Source organism: Scyliorhinus canicula, chromosome 7 (assembly GCF_902713615.1).
Source record: "Scyliorhinus canicula chromosome 7, sScyCan1.1, whole genome shotgun sequence".
Taxonomy (NCBI): domain Eukaryota; kingdom Metazoa; phylum Chordata; class Chondrichthyes; order Carcharhiniformes; family Scyliorhinidae; genus Scyliorhinus; species Scyliorhinus canicula.
Genome location: NC_052152.1, coordinates 195396228 through 195417114, shown reverse-complemented (window position 1 = coordinate 195417114; position 20887 = coordinate 195396228). Strand labels below are relative to the sequence as shown.

The 20887-nt window shown below is 48.5% G+C and overlaps 1 protein-coding gene across 1 annotated transcript in view; it reads right to left on the bottom strand.

The window, feature by feature from the left end:
- plcg1 (phospholipase C, gamma 1) overlaps positions 1-20887 on the bottom strand; it is a 163162-nt gene that overhangs the window by 79479 nt on the left and 62796 nt on the right. Inside the window, exons 4-10 of the mRNA XM_038803589.1 lie at positions 16325-16372; positions 10165-10249; positions 8850-8933; positions 6748-6770; positions 6136-6208; positions 5747-5848; positions 3356-3474 (exon numbers count right to left, since the gene is read on the bottom strand). Of these exons, the coding sequence (XP_038659517.1) occupies positions 3356-3474; positions 5747-5848; positions 6136-6208; positions 6748-6770; positions 8850-8933; positions 10165-10249; positions 16325-16372 (534 nt within the window). The remainder of the gene's footprint in view (positions 1-3355; positions 3475-5746; positions 5849-6135; positions 6209-6747; positions 6771-8849; positions 8934-10164; positions 10250-16324; positions 16373-20887) is intronic.

The window sequence follows — 20887 nt, the reverse complement described above, 5'->3', positions numbered from 1 at the left end:
TCGCGCAGCGGTGTGTATTTAATGAAGAGGAGGCAGTTTCATTCATTCATCACAGTGGCGGAATCTGAGCACGACTTTGGCCGGCAGATTCTGGCCAATTTAGACGTTGAGGTAGAAAATAGTCCCGGGCAGTGGCGCAGAACGGGCACCATTGCGTCAGCTTCCCGTTATCCACAGATTTCATCTAAATGAATGGCTGCAAGTTACAGCAGCAGATACCTGCAACATACCTTGGAATGGCCTTAGATCGGGGACACACACACACATACACACACATACACAGAGGCACTGGGGGACAGACACACACTGGGAGATACACACACACACTGGGAGACAGACATACACACTGGGACACACAAGCTCTGGGACAGACATGCACACTCTGGGACAACTATACTCGGGACAGGCACACACACTCTGGGACACACACACACAGGGACACACATAGGGTCACACACATTCTCCTGGCAAACATCACTCCTTCACATATCCAAAATGATAGAAAAAGTTTGCAATGCTGTTTTTTTTAAATATAATTTTTATTGGAATTTTTTACAGAAAATATAAAACATAACGACAAACAATGAAATGCAACAAAATAACCCATAATAACTGTAACACCCCCAGACCGTATCGACGCATATATCACATCCCCCCACCCCCCCAACCCCAATGAACAACAAAAGAACTTAAAAATAAATTAAAATTAAATAAACAAACATAGTCATTCTCCGCCTCCCCCCCTTTTCCCTCCCCCTTCCCCCCCTCCCCCCCGGGTTGCTGCTGCTACTGTCCCTGTACCCTATCGTTGAGCCAGAAAGTCGAGAAAAGGTTGCCACCGCCTAAAGAACCCTTGTACTGACCCTCTCAGGGCGAATTTGACCTTCTCTAGCTTAATGAAACCCGCCATGTCATTGATCCAGGTCTCCACGCTTGGGGGCCTCGCATCCTTCCATTGTAGCAAGATCCTTCGCCGGGCTACTAGGGACGCAAAGGCCAGCACACCGGCCTCTTTCGCCTCCTGCACTCCCAGCTCCACCCCAACCCCACAAATCGCGAGTCCCCATCCTGGCTTGCCTCCCTTATGCTGTTTTATTCAGCTACCCAAGGTACGACTCCAATCAAGAAGGCCGATCTGAAAAAAACCCTCCCACACAGGACTTCAATGCAAATTCCTCCTAGCCAAATGAATGGGGATCAATGGACATTACAAACGAGTACCTGGTCTCGAACCCAACCCAACAACTGCCTGGTTTAATCCTCCAAGGAAAGAGTGGTCCACCCTTAACAGGTCCAGTGCTGGCCACGGCCCCTGCTGTGCCAACCTCCACTGATGGGGTATTAGTACCAGCTGCCTAGGTGCCTGTGGGGGAGAACAATCTGCACACCACATCATAGAAGAACGGCCAATTCACAGACTCAGCGGAGGCCTATCCGGACTGGAAGAAACTGCTTGGCTCAGGGACTTCACGTCTGCTAAATAAATAAAATCCGCAGCACCTGACATTCAGTTCCATCGTAGCCAATGGAATTAAATATTTAGGCTCTGCTTAGAACTGGCGGCCAATCAGATACTGACCACTCTGCACATGGTGAATTTCTACCCTGTACTGTTAACAACATTCTGTCATGAAATGTGCTGGATCAGGAAGTGGCACACAGAACTGCCTCTGCCTCTAAACATTGCAATGCCGATCACATCACGGTGAGAGGATATTGATGATATTGCTGCTCAGATCAGTTTGCTTCAATATTTCGGTTTGTTCACGAGAATTTGTGCGGCGCTAGCAAGACCAGCAATGATTGCCCACCCCTGGTTGCGCTGGGGTAATGATGGTGAGCTGCCTTCTGGAACCACTGCAGTCTCTGTGGCGACAGCACTGCCCTGGTAACATGGCGCCTGTGGAAAGTGATGGTCTGCTGTGATCATTCATTTGCAAGTCCAATGGTAAAGAGTGGCGCCCTGCCCTCTGCTATCTCTGAGCCGGCAACAATCTGAATTTCTGCTGCTTCGCATAATTGTCGACAATTCTGAAAGGGCTTGGCAGGTTGGATGAGGCGAGGCAGGTTTCCTGGCCGAAGTGTCTCGAACCCCGGGTTCGAGTTTCAGGATAAAGCGTTGGCCGTTTAGGATTTGGATGAGGAGAAATTACTTCAGCCACGGATGGTGCAAGTTTGAAATTCTCTCGCCCAGACGGCTGTGGATATTCACTTGTTGTGTATATTCAGGAATGAGATGGGAGTTGTGGGTAGTAAGGGGATACGGCAGAATGGTGCAATTGGCGGGGGGAGTCAACAGGCATGATCTGATCCTATGGCAGAGAAAGGTCAAGGAGCCAGATGACCTCAAACTGCTGTTATTTCTTCTGCCTTGCAGGGTGGCGAGCCCCGTTACTGCAAAGAAAGTTTAAGCTGCTTGATGGAATAAATCTTTCCTTCCTGTTGCCCCAGATGTGCGGCTCAAAGGGCTTTGTTGTATCACCTTTGCACCCACAGCTATGTTGCGTCACTTCCTGTTTACTGTCCGATGTCTGTCTGTGAAACTGAATTGACAGTAGGAGGTACAGTGTCTGATAACAGGCACACGTTCGCACAATCAGCTCTTTACAACCAGAGCCATGGGTAGGGGCATCTTGCACCACAGGAAAACACAAAAGCAACTGGGCAGAACAAAGGGTCAGCCACATGGCAACGCACACTCCCCAGTTAGGCTAGTGCTGGGAACACTAAACATCAGCGCGGTTCTGCTTTCAGGGGTTCTGTGTCCAGAAATCCTTCAGCAAAAGGAACTGCTCACGCCGGTATTTTACCTGGATAGCTAATCTCAATCGGTTAGGGGGTACAGACAGTGGAATTTTCCTCTGGGCTAGGAAGGGAATAGAAGTGACCAGGGATTTCCCCACACTCGATCACTAACCAGCTATATCTGCTGGGGAGAGAGAGATAGACCACGGGCTATAGCTCAAGGGGTGCCACTCTGCATCAAGTATGGCAAACTAGGAGATTCACCTGGTCTCACCACCTGCCATTGGTGTATTGGAAGAATTTCCCGGTTGATTATCAACCAGTTGGGCCATGTTAACAACACACCTCCCACGGTCAGGTCCTGGGGTGGGACTTAACACCCAGAATGTCTGGCTCAGGGGCAAGGACATTACACACTGCACCACAAGACCTCCAGAAAAAAGATTTACGACCCAGAAAATCTACTCCAAAGGAGAGGCGTTGACTAAAACGCACACACACTGGTGGCATGGCTACCTAAGGATTCACCAGAAACCTGGCAGAGCACACTACAAGAGTTTGATTCGAAGGTGGCAGCACGTGGCTGCTCCATTTTGTGGTGGTGACTCACGTGTTGTGAGATGATGAGATCCAGTAATGAGATAGGGGGTCACTCATCTCTTCCAGGCAGACCTGGTCAAATCTCAAATCCCATATTGAGTTTTCCTTGGAAAACAGGAAGGTCAGGAACTGAAAGCACAATGAAATAAACAGTCAAAGGTTATCAGCAACAATGAAGTTCAGCAAAATGCTGCTCCCCCAGTCCTCCTCATTTTACTAACCCACCACCCCCGCCCCCCCGAGATGGGCTACAAGGGGTCTCAGCAAAGCAGCCAAGCACCACTCCCATCACTTTACTCAAGCCCCATCGAATAAAATAGATGTATGGTCTCTGCTCTGTAAACCTGGACTGCAGTTACACAGTCACATTCACTGTTCTTCTAACGCTGGCCGACATCTCTGCCGTTGCACGTGTGTCCCAGGCACAGGGTGTAGAGCTCTGCTGTCAGTCAGTACAAAGGGCAGCCTGGGGTGGCATGGTGGCGCAGTGGTCAGCACTGGTGCCTCACGGCGCTGAGGACCTGGGTTCAATCCCGTCCCCGGGTCACTGTCCGTGTGGAGTTTACACATTCTCCCCGTGTCTGCGTGGGTCTGACCCCCACAACCCAAAGATGTGCAGGGTAGGTGGATTGGCCACGCTAAATTGCCCCTTAATTGGAAGAATAAGAATTGGGGGCGCGATTCTCCGCTGCCCACGACGGGTCGAAAAATAGCGGGAGGGCTTTCCCGACATTTTTCCCGCCCTCCCGCTATTCCCCCCTCCCCCACACGACACGAATCGCTGCTCGCCGTTTTTTTACGGTGAACAGCGATTCTCCCCAGGCCGATGGGCCGAGTTCCCAGGCCTTTACGGCCGTTTTCACGAACGCAATCACACCTGCTCTCACCGTGAAAACGGCCGCAAAGTGCCGTCCCGGACAACCATGGCACCGATTGGCACAGGCCTGCGATCGGTGGGCACCGATCGCGGGCAGCGGGTCCGATACCCGCGCACTATCTGTTCCTCCGCCGCCCCGCAGGATCAGTCCATGCTTCACGGGGCCGCGCTGCTAGCCCCGCCCGGGGGGGAGAATCGGGTCCCGGGAGGGGGCGCGGAGGCTGCCATGAAACACGGCCAGTTTCACGGCAGCCTTTACGACTCGCCGCATTTGCGGAGAATCGCGCCCTGGGTACTTGAAATTTAATTTATTTTTTAAAGTACAAAGGGAAGCCAGCAGTGTAACTCTAGTGCGGCGACTGAGCAATGAACTTAACATTGGTGGTTTGCAAACTGGGTGCCTGTGGAGGCTTTCCAGGCAACTTACTGAGCAGGGTCAGCCTTACAAGTGGGTGTCCTGGGCAACCAGAAGCAGGTTTGATGCAAGCTGGGAGGCAGGGGCAGAATGCTGTCACCACATGTGGAGCATCGATTGTCTCACTTGGGAAGGGAATGTGCATGAAGTGGCAAATAGTTCAAGCTACCTATTTTCTTTAAAACGGCAATACAACATTCTTTACATGCAACACTTTCATATCATTATTATAATTTAGATGTGTTTCTATGATGACTAAACCAATTGTATAGGGAGCCTTCAACCTCAGAATCCTGCTGTAAAAAGAGCAGGGACTGGATTGGATTGAGGATTGGCTGACTGACAGAAAACAGAGGGTCGGGTTCAACGGGTCCTTCTCCGGCTGGCGAACTGTAACTAGTGGGGTGTCGCAGGGTTCAGCCCTCGGACCCCAACTGTTTACAATCTCTATAAATGATCTGCAAGCAGGGACAGAGGGTAACAGAGCAACATTTGCGGATGAAACGGGCTGAGGCTAGTTGATCGAGGGCAAAACAAAAACAGAAAATGCTGGGCATTCTCAGCAGGTCTGACAGCATCTGGGGAGAGAGAAGGGAGCTGACGTTTCCAGTCTGGATGACTCTTTGTCAAAGCTGGAGGGAACTGGAAATAGGATGAGATTTAAACTCTTGTTAGGAGACGGGGGGGGGGGGGGCGGGGGGAGGCCCTGTCTACCTCAGGTGTACGTAAAAGATCCCATATAGCATTCTTTCAAAGAAAAAGCAAGGGAGTTAACTCCCATGTTATGGCCAATATTTAACCCTCAATGAACATCAACAAATCTGGCCATGATCACACTGCTATTGGTGGGAGCTAGCTGTGTGTGAAGCTGTCCTGCTGCGTAAACTACATTACAATGGTGACCACACTTTGTTAAGTGCCTCATGACCCGTAAAATACTTTGGGATGTCCTAGGTGCTGCATAAATGTAAGTCTTTCAGGTTTTTCTTTTTATCCTACTTACAGCAGGCATGTTGAGCACTGTGTATCACTGCTATGTGTAGTGGCACAGCTGACCAATCGAAGCCCACAACTAACAGCATGCGCTTCACAGTCGGAGGTACCCTTACCTCATCGAGGTAGAAAAATGGATCCTCAATCTCCCGAAGTGGGTCTCGGAGGTAATTGAACATAAACTCTCGCACTTGATGGATATCCGTCGCCCATAATTCCTAGACAAAAAGAGCAAAAAGTCAACACTGCTCACGAGTGATGTATCTCCGCCATTCCCCCCGCTCCCACAATCTCACGATCACTACCATTTTCTTGCTGTAAAACGGAGTTTGTCAACTTGCTCCTCCTGTGCTGCTGAACAACTTGCTTAAAGGGTATAAAAATGGTTTATTTCTAACTGGAAATGGCCTCAGGTTGAATCTTTACTCCGTTAAGCCTGGACGGTATGTGGCGACGCCAGGCATCGACTAGATAATGTGTGGTTGTGTTTCCTGAGAGAACCTACCTTCTGATACTCCAGGAGAAACTGCTGGAAATCCTGCAGTGAGACTTGGCTGAGTTCAGGTCGCTCACAGTTCCTGTGGGATAGAAAGATCACACGTCACGGCCCAGGATAGGTCACCTGAGTCAAGCCAGAAGCAGCTGACACAATCACTCTGATCTCTCCCTATGAGAGGGGCATTACAGGAACGTTCCCGTTCGCCTAATTTAATTAAAAAAGATGGCAAAGCAAAAGAGTGGGTCAGAGCAGTGCAATTATTCAATGGACGCTCCAACACAACAGCATGGTGCTGAAGTGAGCATGTTTGACACTGAGGGGGAAGCACTGGGCAAACTCGTCAAACTAATGCGTGAAGTGATGCAGTTTGGCATTAGTTCCTATGTCATCTCTAGTCTTGGCTATTCTAGTGCCCTCCTGGCACATTCCACCTCCTGTAAACTTGAGGGCATCTGCTGCCCATGTCTGAACTCCCATCAAGTCCCATCCGCCCCTGTTCTCACCGACTACGTTGCCTCCTTGTCAGGCAACACCTTGACTTGAAACATCTCTTCCTTATTTTAAGTGTCTCCCATATCATGTTCTCCAAACTGTTTTCAAATGATCTTGTCCACTTACCTTTGAAGAAAGCGGACCTCCATCTGGAGAGAGAAACACAGAGAGAAAGCAGAATTAGAAACAGATGCTTCTTATGCAAATGTATTTTTAAAAATCGCCCCCTTCCCCACAGTGTTGGCAATGTGAAACAGTACAGTCTGCGGGCTGCACCAAGGGCACTGATTATTACTGGCCCTCTTCTGAAGAGTTCCTCTCTGGTTTCGTTGCTGACCCATTAGTGGAAGGAGTTTAATCCCAACACAATAACGTAACTGAGCAGGAATTTTATCACAAATTTTACTCTCTCTGTCCTGGATTTGCTTAAAAGAAAGGAGCTTGCATTTATCTCTCATTTTTCATGATCCCGGAATGGGCTTTGAAGATATTTCTCTGAAGTGATACCCTTGTTACATTGTTGGAAATATGGCAGCCAATTTATGCACAGCAAGCTCCCATTACCAGCAGCGAGATAAATGACCGAATGGGTTGGATTTGGAAGCACACTGGAGGCGGATAGGCCTGGAATTTCCTGGTGGTACCTTCCTGCCTCTGGGCTATTCTTCAGGGGGCAGGTCAGGCGAGGTCAAAGCTGCCCGTCTGCGAGCAGTGGTCGCTTGTTAACGTGATTAGAGGGACTACTAAGGCCAATGATCAGAGGAGCCCCCATTGCGGCACCCTGGAGCCTGACAAATACCTAAATACCTTCTGGCAGAAGATCTGGTGTGAGGGGTGGTGATGACGACCAGCGCTTCAGGATCAATTTGAGGCCTTCTCTCTGCAGCTGCCATACCTAGGTATCCATAGTTGCAACAACAGGCTGCCCTGAGAAGGGGTCTGTGCTGCACAATGGTGGTCTGACAACTGTGGTCATTTTAAAAGGTTGTAAAAAATGCAGAGGCGATGTTTCCATCCTGTCTTCAGTCCTCCAGCTTTCCAAGCCCCCACCTTGCTGTCCTTAATTGTATGGTGAATGCATCCACTGACCATTCTTCCAGAATTTGTGGCTTACATTTGACGCTGATGCGGTGTAAGGTCAGGATCCGGATATTATCCTGATATTGGGACCCTAAACCTACCTGGGGAACAGATTTAGTGACGTTGGTTGACGCAGAAATATTGTCTGGGACAGTAGGAAAAACTGCCCTGCTCTGTTGAGAATAGTGCTGTGTGATCTTTCAAGTCTACTTGAAGGAAGCGATGGGGCCTTGGTGTCACGTGTCATCTGAAAGGCAGCACCTCAGACAATGCAGCACTCCCTCAACTTAAACCATACCAATCTTGCACTGAACACAACTAATTCAATACAGACCAATGGTCAATTCGGGGACCTTTCTCCTGAGTACCACATCAGGTGGGGCAGCACGGTAGCATTGTGGATAGCAGAATCGCTTCACAGCTCCAGGGTCCCAGGTTCAATTCCGGCTTGGGTCACTGTCTGTGCGGAGTCTGCACATCCTCCCCGTGTGTGCGTGGGTTTCCTCCGGGTGCTCCGGTTTCCTCTCAAAGTCCAAAGATGTGCAGGTTAGGTGGATTGGCCATGATAAATTGCCCTTAGTGTCCAAAATTGCCCTTAGTGTTGGGTGGGGTTAGTGGGTTATGGGGATAGGGTGGAGTTGTTGACCGTGGGTAGGATGCTCTTTCCAAGAGCCGGTGCAGACTCGATGGGCTGAATGGCCTCCTTCTGCACTGTAAATTCTATGAAATTCTATGATTCTATGGTGCTTCAACCATCGAGCTATCGAAGGAAGAGCATAATCTCAAGAGATTTCCACCTCCTCGACGTTCAAGAGTTCAGGATTCATCCTGCGATAAACTGATAATTCTATGCAGTAGTGAGATAACATTGTTACTTCAATCATAGGTTAAACCTGTTCAAATGGATGTAAATGATCCTATGGCACTACTCAAAGTGCTCCCATCTCCTGCTTCACACTTTTATCTTTCAGCCACCGCTAACCACGGCAATTAACAAGTCAGTCATTCAGCTCAGTGGAGAAACCTGCTCCTCTGCACAAACTGACTGCGGTAGCTGTCTATATAACATTGACTGTTCCTCAAAAGCACTTTGAGATGCATGGCAGACGTGAACGTTTTTTTAACCCAAGCACCACACTTCCACTTACGTGTTTCTGAGCGTCGTACATCAGGCTTCGATAGAGCTGAGCAAACTGGCAGTAAGTGACATCTCCACTTCGCAGCTCCATGTCCTGAAGGCATTAAAAGACGCAATCAGGGGACCCAAATTAGGTCAGTAACTATCTTATCCCCAGTATGAAATATGATCTGATTTTACTGGTCATGCCACTCAGACTGGGAGAGGGAAAGCCACTCTGCCTGTCTTATTCCAATCACGTTGCGGAGCTAAAATAGATGTTCCCTGAAGTGAGTGGCCAATATAATGTCACAACCAAAACCGCATTCAAATGGGCATCTGGTCCAATGTCACAAATAATATATTTAGACAGCAGTTGATACAGGGTAAAATCATTGCTACTGGATGAGAGGCAGAGTCAACCAGATCAGGGTCACATCAGGAACTCGGAGGTATCTAGGATCAGATACATAACACTGGGTCACACAGCAGCATATAGAAACACTGAGTGGCATATCATGGTATAGGGATGGTAGATGGTACAACATCATTTGGATACACTGGGATGGTACAATATGGTTTGGGGACACGGGATAATACAACATATGGAAAGAGCATAGGAATTCTATCCAGACAATGGATGGTACAGCATCATATAGAGACAATGAATGGTATAGTGTTCCATAGGCATAGTGGGTGGGTCAGCATCATACAGACACAATGGGAGATACAACATTGTATACAGCCAGTGGATGGTGCAGCATCGTATAGGCACACTGTGATACAGTGTGGAACAACAATATCTGTAGGAGACACTGGAAGGTATAGGAATTATTTTGATACTGGATGGGCCAGCATTATACAGGGACACTGGGCGATAAACAGATTTTCTGGCAGCCCTCGATGGTAATGTTCAGATTAGTAACACGGCCAAATTATGTCGGCACGAGGGTCGGTCAAACTAAAGGCGAGCAAAGCAGAGGGGCTTGGGGTAGACCCAGAGTCTGAACAGAATCTCAATCAAACTCAAGAGGGAAGACACACAGCTCAGGTCCAGGAAAAAAAATACCTAATAGGGCAAAAGGATGGAAGTCATTTTTAAAAATAAGAGCTGAATTTCTTTTTATGGCTGCCTCGTGTCCTTTTGTAGGACTGGAATGGTCAGGGATGACAGAGGTTGGATGGACCATATCAAGAGTCTGGTTGGTCCACACGGTGCCTCGTGGTTACTACACACCAATCAACAACACTACACTACTGTATAGGAAAAAAATTGAAACAAGGTTAATAGATGAGATAACATTTGCCTTGACAAAATGAATGAAACTCAGAAAGAATTCAATTACTGTAATTTTTTCCCGCAGGAATTTCATGTTGGGCACTCGGTAGTTGACCTGTGACAGCATGCTCTTCAGATCCTTCACGGTGATTCTAGGAAAGGAAAAAATATCCCGTTATCCGCATGCTTGAGGCATTTTGATTTGTAACATGCAATATGGTTTGTTACTGTGGCGTTATCACTCGTGCAGTCCCTGATGAAATAACCCTGAACAATCTCAGCCAACGCTGTGTGAGCGAGTGAAGAACGTCGTTCGAGAAGGACAAAAAAGAACAGCAAAAGCAAGGTTAGCCCAGGTGGAGCTCTCAGCCGGTGACCCTGGCTGACGTGTTGTGAACAGGATTTCTGTGGCCTGAGTTAGAGAACCGAGCAGAGTGGGTTTCAATTTTAGAATGGTTCCCCTTTTATTTCTCATTCCCGACATCAAGCTCCTTGGTAGCTTTTGGCCGCTTCCTTTTGTTAAGCACATTCTTTATTGAATAATAATGTCCCATGCCTGCTCAGTGCATAACCTGTTTGGGTTTTCACACTTGTATGTAGTACAGTTGCTCAGGGAAAGACCATAATCCGCAGGAGCAGAAGTAGGCCACTCGGCCCATCGAGTCTACTCAATGAGATCATGAGGTGGAGATGCCGGCGTTGGACTGGGGTGAGCACAGTAAGAAGTCTTACAATACCAGGTTAAAGTCCAACAGGTTTGTTTCAAACACTAGCTTTCCGAGCACTGCTCCTTCCTCAGGTGAATGAAGAGGTATGTTCCAGAAACATATATATAGACAAATTCAAAGATGCTTAGAATGCGAGCATTTGCAGGTAATCAAGTCTTTACAGATCCAGAGATAAGGGTAACCCTAGGTTAAAGAGGTGTGAATGATCTCAAACCAGAAAAAACAGTTGGTAGGAATTCGCAAGCCCAGGCCAGATGGTGGGGGATGAATGTAATGCGACATGAATCCTAGGTCCCGGTTGAGGCTGCACTCATGTGTGCGGAACTTGGCTATAATTGCCCCTTAGATCATGAGATCATGACTGATCTGAAATGATAATCCTCAACTCCACTTTCCCCGTAACCCTCAATTCCTTTACTGATTAAAAATGTCTCACTCAGCCTTGAACATACCTAATGACCCAACCTTCACAAACCTCCAGGGTATGTGGTGGCATAGTGGTATTGTCGCTGGACTAGTAATCCAGGAACCCAGGGCAATGGTCTGGGGTCCTGGGTTCAAATCTCACCATGACAGATGGTGAAATCTGAATTCAATAAAAATCTGGAATTAAAAGTGTAATGATGACCATGAAACCATTGTCGTAAAAGCGCATCAGGTTCACTGATGTCCTTCAGGGAAGGAAATCTGCCCACCGTACCAGGTCTGGCCTATATGTTATTCCAGACCCAAACAGAGATGTAGTTGACTCTCTTTTTTTTAAATTCATTTATTTTTTAAATTTAGAGTGTCCAATTGATTTTTTCCAACTTAAGGGCAATTTAGCGTGGCCAATTCACCTATCCTGCACATCTTTGGGTTGTGGGGGCGAAACTCACGCAAACATGGGGAGAATGTGCAAACTCCACACAGACAGTGACCCAGAGCCGGGATCGAACCTGGGACCTCGGCGCCGTGAGAGATGAGGTTGACTCTTAACTGCTCGCCACTGAAATGGCCGAGGCAAGTCACTCAGTTCAAGGGCAATTAGGGACAAGCAGTAAATGCTGGCCCAGCCAGCAACGTCCACATCCCAAGAAAAAAAATATAATTCCAATCATTCACTACTCTCCGAGAGAAGAAATTCCTCCACATCTCTGTATTAAATGGGAGACTCCTCACTCAGAGATTATGCCCTCTGGTCCTGGACTCTCCCACAAAGAGAAAATACCTTTCAGCATCGAAACTGTCAAGCCCCCGGAGAATCCTCGATGTCTCAATAAGGTCACCTCTCATTCTTCTAAACTCCAATGAATACAATACCAAACATGACTCATTCACCATGGTCGTGAATGCAAAATTTACAAATATATAAATAATAAAGATACATTTACACTCGCACACAATACAAGATGTCCGGCACAGTCCCATTCACACAATCTGAGGCTTCAGTGTGTCAATGTTCCTCATTTCCTAAAGCCTAGGTTAATTCCCTAGAGCAGAAAAGGCGGAGGAGGGACCTGATTGAGGTGTACAAAATTATGAGGGACATAGATAGGGTAGACAGGAAGGAACATTTCCCCTTAGTGGAGGGATCAATAATCAGTGAGCCATGGATTTAAGGTAAAGGGCAGGAGATATAGAGGGAATTTGAGAAAAATCTTTCAGCCCCAGAGGGCGGTGGGAATCTGGAACTCATTGCCTGGAAGCGTAGTAGAGGTGGGACCTCTCACAACATTTACAGAATCCCTACAGTGCAGGAGGAGGCCATTTGGCACATCGAGGTTGCACTGACCCTCGAAAAGAGCACCCTGCCTAGGCCCAATCCCCTGCCCTATCCCCAGAACCCCACCTAACATTTGCACACGAAGGGGCAATTTTACCATGACCAATCCACTTAACCTGCACATCTTTGGACTGTGGAAGGAAACCGGAGCACCCGGAGGAAACCCACGCAGTCACAGGGAGAACGTGGAAACTCCACAGAGACAGTCACCCAAGGCCAGAATCGAACCCCGATTCGTGGCACTGTGAAGCAGCAGTGCTAACCACTGTGCCACCATGCCGCCCACTGTGCCACCCAAATGAGCATTTAAGAAGCATTCAGATGAACACTTGAAATGCCACAGCAGACAAGACTACGGACCAAGTGTTGGAAAATGGGAATAGAATTGACAGTCACTTGATGGTCAACATAGATGGGCCGAAGGGGATCATTTTTGTGCTGTAAAACTCTAGGATTCTAATAATCAGTGGGATCAGGGTGGTTTCTCAACCAACTGGTTAATACTTCATGCAAAAGTTTTGGGGTATCAAAGTTGGATAAATGCTTTATAGTGGGCAACACGGTAGCATGGTGGTTAGCATAAATGCTTCACAGCTCCAGGGTCCCAGGTTCGATTCCCGGCTGGGTCACTGTCTGTGCGGAGTCTGCACATCCTCCCCGTGTGTGCGTGGGTTTCCTCCGGGTGCTCCGGTTTCCTCCCACAGTCCAAAGATGTGCGGGTTAGGTGGATTGGCTATGCTAAATTGCCCGTAGTGTCCTAAAAAGTAAAGGTTGGGGGGGGGGTTGTTGGGTTACGGGTATAGGGTGGATACGTGGGTTTGAGTGGGGTGATCGTTGTTCGGCACAACATTGAGGGTCGAAGGGCCTGTTCTGTGCTGTACTGTTCTATCTATCTTCTCTATAACATTATTTACCTGTGTCACTCACCTTCCCAGCTTGGCAGTGATCAGGATCAATAACCAGGAGCCATTTCACCCTCCATCCCTATCTAAGTGACATGGAAGCCTACTAAAATACCAGAACCACAGTCATATGGAGGTTGTGTGGCACAGTGGGCAGCTCCCCGGCCTCTGAACCAGAAGCACTGGGCTCAGGTCTCACCCCAGGACTCGATGGCCAAGGACGTTGCGTTCAGAATGCGGCCAAACAGGTTGGGTATCAATCTGCAAATTCTTCCAGCGTGCACCAGTGGCAGGTGGTAAGAGTGGCAGAGATTTCTGATCAGCCACGTGATGGAAAGAAAGTTGGAGCCTCTGTTTAGTCTGCTGGTTGTGTGGCCTATCTGACCTTTAGTAACTGTGATCCGACTCAGGTAGTTACTTCAAGCTGGTTTAGTTAGACGATGTGCACCATATGCACGATGAGGGGATCAAGGCTGATCTGTTTATGATCCGAGTTCCACATTCCCATCTACCCCGATAACCCTTGGTTCCCTTGCCTAACAAGAATCTGTCTACCTCTGCCTTAAAAATATTCAATGGTGGCACTGGTTAGCACTGTTGCCTCACAGCGCCAGGGACCCGGGTTTAATCCCCAGCCTTGGGTGACCATGTGGAGTTTGCACTTTCTCCCCATCTGTCCGTGGGTTTCCCCCCCAGAGTCACAAATGTGCAGGTTAGGTGGATTGGCCAAGCTAAACTGCTCCGTAGTGTCCAGGGATCTGCAGGTTAGGTTACGGGGATAGGGCGGGGGAGTGGACCTGGGTGGAGTATTCTTTCGGAAGGTCAGTGCAGACATGATGGGCCGAACAGCCTCCTTCTATACTGTAGGGATTCTATGACCCCCACTTCCACCGACTTCTGAGGCACAATTCGGAAGACGCACAACCCTCCGAGCGAAAAATATCGGATGGGATTCTCCGGTCTGCCGGCCGTGTTTTCGGTGCGGTGCGTCCCCGCCGACAGCGGGAGTCTCCGTTCCTGCAGCCGGCCATTGGGTTTTCCCATTGCGTCCAACCCCACGCCGTCCGGACACCCGCGGGCGTGGGTACGCTGCCGGTGGGCTGGAGGATCCCGCTGCCGGAGAATTCCGCCGATTCTCTTTGTCTCGGTCCTAAAAGGGTGACCCCTAATTTGAAAACTATGCCCCCTGGTTCTGGACACACCCTCAAGAGGAAACATCCTTTTCACGTCCACCTTGTCAAGACCATTCAGGATCTTAGATACAGCAATCAAGTCACCCCTCACTCTTCTCAACTCCAGTGAAAACAAGCCCAGTCTGGCTGACCTTTCCTGATAAGACAACCGCTCATTCCAGGTCTGAATCCAGTAAACCTCCTCTGAACCGCCTCCAACAGATTTATATCCTTCCTTGAATAAGGAGACCAAAACAGCAGCATCGCTGAGATATGGGACGGGATTCTCCATCCCGCCGCACCTGTTTTCTGTACCAGCGTTCTCCCGCCGATAGAGAGATCCTCCGCCCTGACAGCCGGCCATTGGGGTCTCCCATTGTGGCCACCCCATGCCTTCGGGAAATCTGCGGGCATGACTGCACTGCCGCTGAAGGGGAGGATCCCACCGCTGGAGTATCCCGCCCTTGATCTCTCTAATGTCCTGCATAACTGATGTGGAGGTGCCGGCGTTGGACTGGGGTGGGCACAGTAGGAAGTCTCACAACACCATATTAAAGTCCAACAGGTTTGTTTGGAATCACTAGCTTTCGGAGCGCAGCTCCTTCATCAGGTGACTTACGTGCGAGAGGGTAGGGTGCGTGTGCGAGAGGGTGGGGTGAGCGTGCGAGAGGGTGGGGTGAGTGTGAGAGGGTGGGGTGTGCATGAGAGGGTGGGGTGCATGTGAGAGGGAGGGGTTTATGTGTGAGAGGGAGGGGTTTATGTGTGAGAGGGTGGGTGTCGTGTGAGAGGGAGGGGTGTGTGCGAGAGGGTGGGGTGGGTGTGAGAGGGAGGGGTGCGTGTGAGAGGGTAGGGTGTGTGTGAGAGGGTGGGGTGCGTGTGAGAGGGTGGGTGGGTGTGAGAGGGTGGGTGGGTGTGAGAGGGTGGGTGTGTGTGAGAGGGTGGGGTGGGTGTGAGAGGGTGGGGTGGGTGTGAGAGGGTGGGGTGGGTGTGAGAGGGTGGGGTGGGTGTGAGAGGGTGGGGTGGGTGTGAGAGGGTGGGGTGGGTGTGAGAGGGTGGGGTGTATGTGAGAGGGTGGGTGGGTGTGAGAGGGTGGGGTGCGTGTATGTATGGGATGAGAGGGGGGGGGGGGGGGGGAGAGTACATGTCTGGCCCAGTCTCAGGATTCGCATTCACCCTCAGTCCCACACACCATCAATCAGTGAGGGCGAGTGAGAGTAAGCGCCTGAGTCTGGGAGTGAGCTGGACGCACACAAACTGTCACCCTTTCACAGTCCAATGGTCATCTTTATTGATTATTTGTTTTTAAATTGTCAAGTTATTGTTCTGACATTTTTTCTTTGGCAAGCTGTTTCTTTTCATACATCATGTTTAAAAAAAAATTCCTGTTTAAAGTTATCTTTCCGAATTTTGCTCATCGGACGCTCGAGTGAGAAAAGAACTGGAATGTGGCTCCCTATGCGGTAAGGTTGGGCCAGGCTGATTTGAAAGAACTCGGCCTGTCGTGTGAAACTCCAGGCTGGAGGAGGAGGAGGAGGTAGGGAAGGGAAGGCCAGAGAAGCAAAAAAAGAGTAGCAAAATAAATCCTCCAGCCATACCCCTGACCTTTCAATCCCATCTCTAAGGAGTACCCCATTGCAGAAACCCACTAGCTGGCATTTACCGATCTTCTCGATTCCGATCCATGTTGTAGAATTGTTTCCTCAGCCACCTAGAATAAATAAAGGATAGAATTCAATCAGCAGCATCCTTCCTCAATACTTCAGCGCCGAGCAACAAACTGTTCACCAAATTGGAATAAATTCCCCCAATAGGATATAAACCGCTCGGTGAAATAAACCTGCAAACCCGAAAATGTGCAGCGCCAACTCAGTGGCCGGGATTTTCTGACCCTTCCTGCCAGTGGGACCTTCCGTTCCCGCCAAATGTGATCCCCGCAGTGGGTGAGCAACACCAATGGCCGGCGACTTCGGCAGGACTGGCAGACCCCCACCAACGGTCAATAGTGAGCCGCCTCCGCCGCTGGAAATCCCAACGCAAGCGGGCCTGGAAAATCTCAACTAATGCAACATCAGTGAAGTGCGTCGGTGGTGACGTTCGCTTTAGGTTGGCCCGGGCTGTTCCTGTGCTTCGTTAAAGGTGGATTGGCCATGATAAATTGCCCTTAGTGTCCAAGATTGCCCTTAGTGTTGGGTGGGGTTACTGGGTTATGGGGATAGGGTGGAGGTGTTGACCTTGGGTAGGGTGCTCTTTCCAAGAGTCGGTGCAGACTCGATGGGCCGAGTGGCCTCCTTCTGCACTGTAACTTCTATGATGATGTGCGTGACTCCTAGCTGCTCTCTGAAACGGCCTTGCCTGCCATTCAGTTCTGTCCTAGAAGTTGGCTCACCATCACCCTCTCAATGGCAATTAGGGATGGCAGAAATGCCAGCCTTGAGAGTGCAGGAACTTTAAATAAAAAAGGGAGGTTATGGCGTAATTAAAGCAGAAAACATTGCAGACACTCGGGCAGGTCTGGCTGCACTGGTGGAGAGAAAGTTTTTTTTTCTAAAAATTTAGGGTACCCAATTCATTTTATCCAATTAAGGGGCAATTTAGCATGGCTAATCCACCTAACCTGCACATCTTTGGGTTGTGGGGGCAAAACCCCCGCAAAAACGGGGGGAATGTGCTAACTCCACACGGACAGTGACCCAGAGCCGGGATCGAACCTGGGACCTCAGAAGAGAAACAGAGTTAACATTTCAGCCCGTCACCTCGAGGGTCTGAAATATAAACACTCTTTCTCTCTCTCTACCGATTCTGCCAGACCTGCTGAGCATTTCCAGCATTTTCTGTTTTTATTTCAAATTTCCAGCCTCTGCGGTATTTTTGCGATTGGATTCAGCTTCAGATGGGGCGGAGATAGAGGTCAGCCAGGATCTAACAGAACAGTAGACCGGACTTGAGGGGCTGAATGGCCTACTCCTGTTCCTAAATGGTTGCTTGGAGATGGTGTGCGCAACTGCGTTATGATGGGCCCCCAACACTCAGTAAGTATCCCGACCCCTAAACAAGGAGTAGCCAAGGTTAGGCACCAACGTACATTGGAGCTGGGTGACAGCGGCCACCCACTCCCAGCATGGGACTGCACCTCATTGGAGCCAGTCAAAGATACAATGCCATTTTTCTACAATGTTACTAACATTTGAATATCTGCAGTCAGGAGCAAATCATGTGGGTGTTTTGGCCCATATTTGGCAACCAGATTAATTTTTCTTCCACCTGTTTATTGCTTCCTGCTAGGTTTAGTTCAGTGTTGGAAGGTGTGTTCTTGCATCATGGAAACAAAACTGTTACACCACGGGCAAATTGCAACTTTGCACAATAAAAAGTAACGGTGGTTACGCAGTGATTGCTGCAACATACCCAAGAGCTGCCAAAATAATTGAGTTTAATTTTAAAAGTGCAGCAAAGTGATGGCACTTTCGCAGTCACAACTTTTTTTTTCTTTTTTAAAAATAAATTTAGAGTATCCAATTAAGGGGCAATTTAGCGTGGCCAATCCACCTGACCTGCACATCTTTTGGGTTGTGGGGGGCGAAACCCACGCAAACATGGGGAGAATGTGCAAACTCCACACGGACAGTGACCCAGAGCCGGGATCGAACCTGGGACCTCGGCGCCGTGAGGCAGCAGCACTAACCACTGCGCCACCGTGTTGCCTTCACAGCAATAACCTGCTCATCGGTACACAATTTGAGTTCCACCAGGACCACTCAGCTCTGCACCTCATTACAGTCCTGGTCCCAACATGGACAAAAGAGCTGAATGCCAGAGGGGAGGTGAGAGTGACTGCCCTTGACAACAAGGCAGCATTTGACAGAGTGAAGTTAACCGCTTCAGTATCAAAAAATAGGGCGGCAGATTAATATTTGAACTGCCGTAAATTGAGAGAGGTGGATACTCAGTGAGACCTTGGTGTCCCTGTGCATCAGTCACTGAAAGTAAGTGTGCAGGTGCAGCAGGGAGTAAAGAAAGGAAATGGTATCATTGCGAGAGGATTTGAGTACAGGAACATGGAGGTTTTACCGCAATTGTATAAGGTATTGGTGAGGTCACACCTGGAATATTGTGAGCAGTTTTGGTGACCTTATCTGAGGAAGGATGTTCTTGCTATGGAGGGAGAGCAGCGAAGGTTTACCAGGCTGATTCCTGGGGTGGCGGGACTGTCATATGAGGAGAGACTAAGTTGGTTAGGATTATATTCATTGGCGTTTCGAAGAGTGAGAGGGGATTTCATAGAAACTTACAAAATTCTAACAGGATTAGACAGGGTAGACTCAGAAAGAATGTTCCCGATGGTGGGAGAGTCCAGAACTAGGGGTCATAGCTTGTGATGAGGTGAGGCAAAATTTCTTCACCCAGAGAGTGATGAATCTGTGGAATTCACAATAGTTGAGGCCAGAACGTCAAGAAGAAATGAGATATAGCACTTGGGGCTAAAGGGACCAAGGGATATTGGGAGGGGGGAGACGAGAAGAGGTGGGATCATGGTATTGAACTTGATGATCAGCCATGATCATAATGAATGACAGAGCAGGCTCGAAGGGCCAAATGGCCTCCTCCTGCTTCGATTTTCTATGTACATGTTTCCATGTATCAAAGAGCTTAGGCAAAAAACTCCTTCCACGTATATCCTACTTAGGATTGCCAACTTCCAGAGTTGGACAAGAGTCTCCAGGAATTGAAGATAAATCTCCAGGACACTGCTGTGTGTAACCCTGGAGATAAAACCATAGGGACATACTGTTTTCATAATTTTCTTTGAACATTTCACTTTACCAGATACAAAATATGTCCAATTATTCTTTTCCAATTAAGGGGCAATTTTGCGTGGCCAATCCATCTAACCTGCACATCTTTGGGTTGTGGGGGTCAAACCCACGCAGACATGAGGAGAATGTGCAAACTCCACATGGACAGTGACCCGGGATCGGGATTGAACTCGGGTCCTCAACATCATGGGCAGCAGTGTTTTAAAAAAAATAAATTTAGAGCGCCCAATTCATTTTTTCCAATTATGGGGCAATTTAGCGTGGCCAATTCACCTACCTTGCACATCTTTGGGTTGTGGGGGCGAAACCCACACAAAGCGATTTCCATTTCCATTTCACTTCCATGTGCAAACTCCACGCAGCCAGTGACCCAGAGCCGGGATCGAAGCTGGGACCTCGGCGCCACGAGGCAGCAGTGCTAACCCACTGCACCACCGTGCTGCCCCATCATAATCTACCTTTGCTTTTTTATTACTTTTTTTAGTAACCCTTTAGTGATCTTTAAAAGTTCCCCAATCTTCCAGCCTGCCACTGGCCTTTGCACTATGGTATGCCTTAGTTTTTATCTTTATGCTATCTTTAACTACCTTGCTTAGCCATGGATGTTTCCCCCCCCACCTACAATCTTTCTTCCTCTCTGGAATATACTTTAGTTAGGAGGACTTGAATATGTCCTGAAACAACTGGTACTGCTCATCAACTGTCCTCCCCTTTAGTCTTCCTGCTCAGTCCCAGCCAAATCTGTCCTCATGCCGACATAATTACCTTTATGGGACTCCAGAATGCGAGCCTGGGACTCCAGAACAGGGGCGTGGGACTCCAGAACGCGGGTGTGAGACTCTGATTTCTCACCCTTGAATTGAATTTGAAATTTTAGCATGCTATGATCACTCTTCCCTTGGGGATCACTAATGAGGTCATTAATTAATCCCTCCTCATTACCCGACAACAAATCCAGAATAGCCCGCTCTCTGGTTGGTTCCACAACATATTGCTCCAAGAAACAATCTCTGATACATTGAATGAACTCTCCCTCGAGGTTACCCTTGCCAATTTGATTAATCCAGTCTATATGCGTATTAAAATCACCCATGATTATTGCCGTACCTTTCTTACAAGCCTCCAATATTTCCTGGCTTATACTGTACCCCACTGCAGAACTACTGTTTGGGGACCTATAGATTACTCCCACCAGGGAGTATTATCATATTTCCCTACTCGTCTGATTCCTTGGTGCAATATGAGGTTGATTTCAAATTTAAAAGGAAAGTATTTATTTTCGAGTGTTTTTAGTTCTGGAATCAGGCATGTGTTGATAAATGGCAAAATGAAGGGTTGGGGAAGAGTGCGAGCAGTTACTAATCATTACTGAAAGTGAATTTCTGAAAGGCAAAGGAAAAATAATAGTC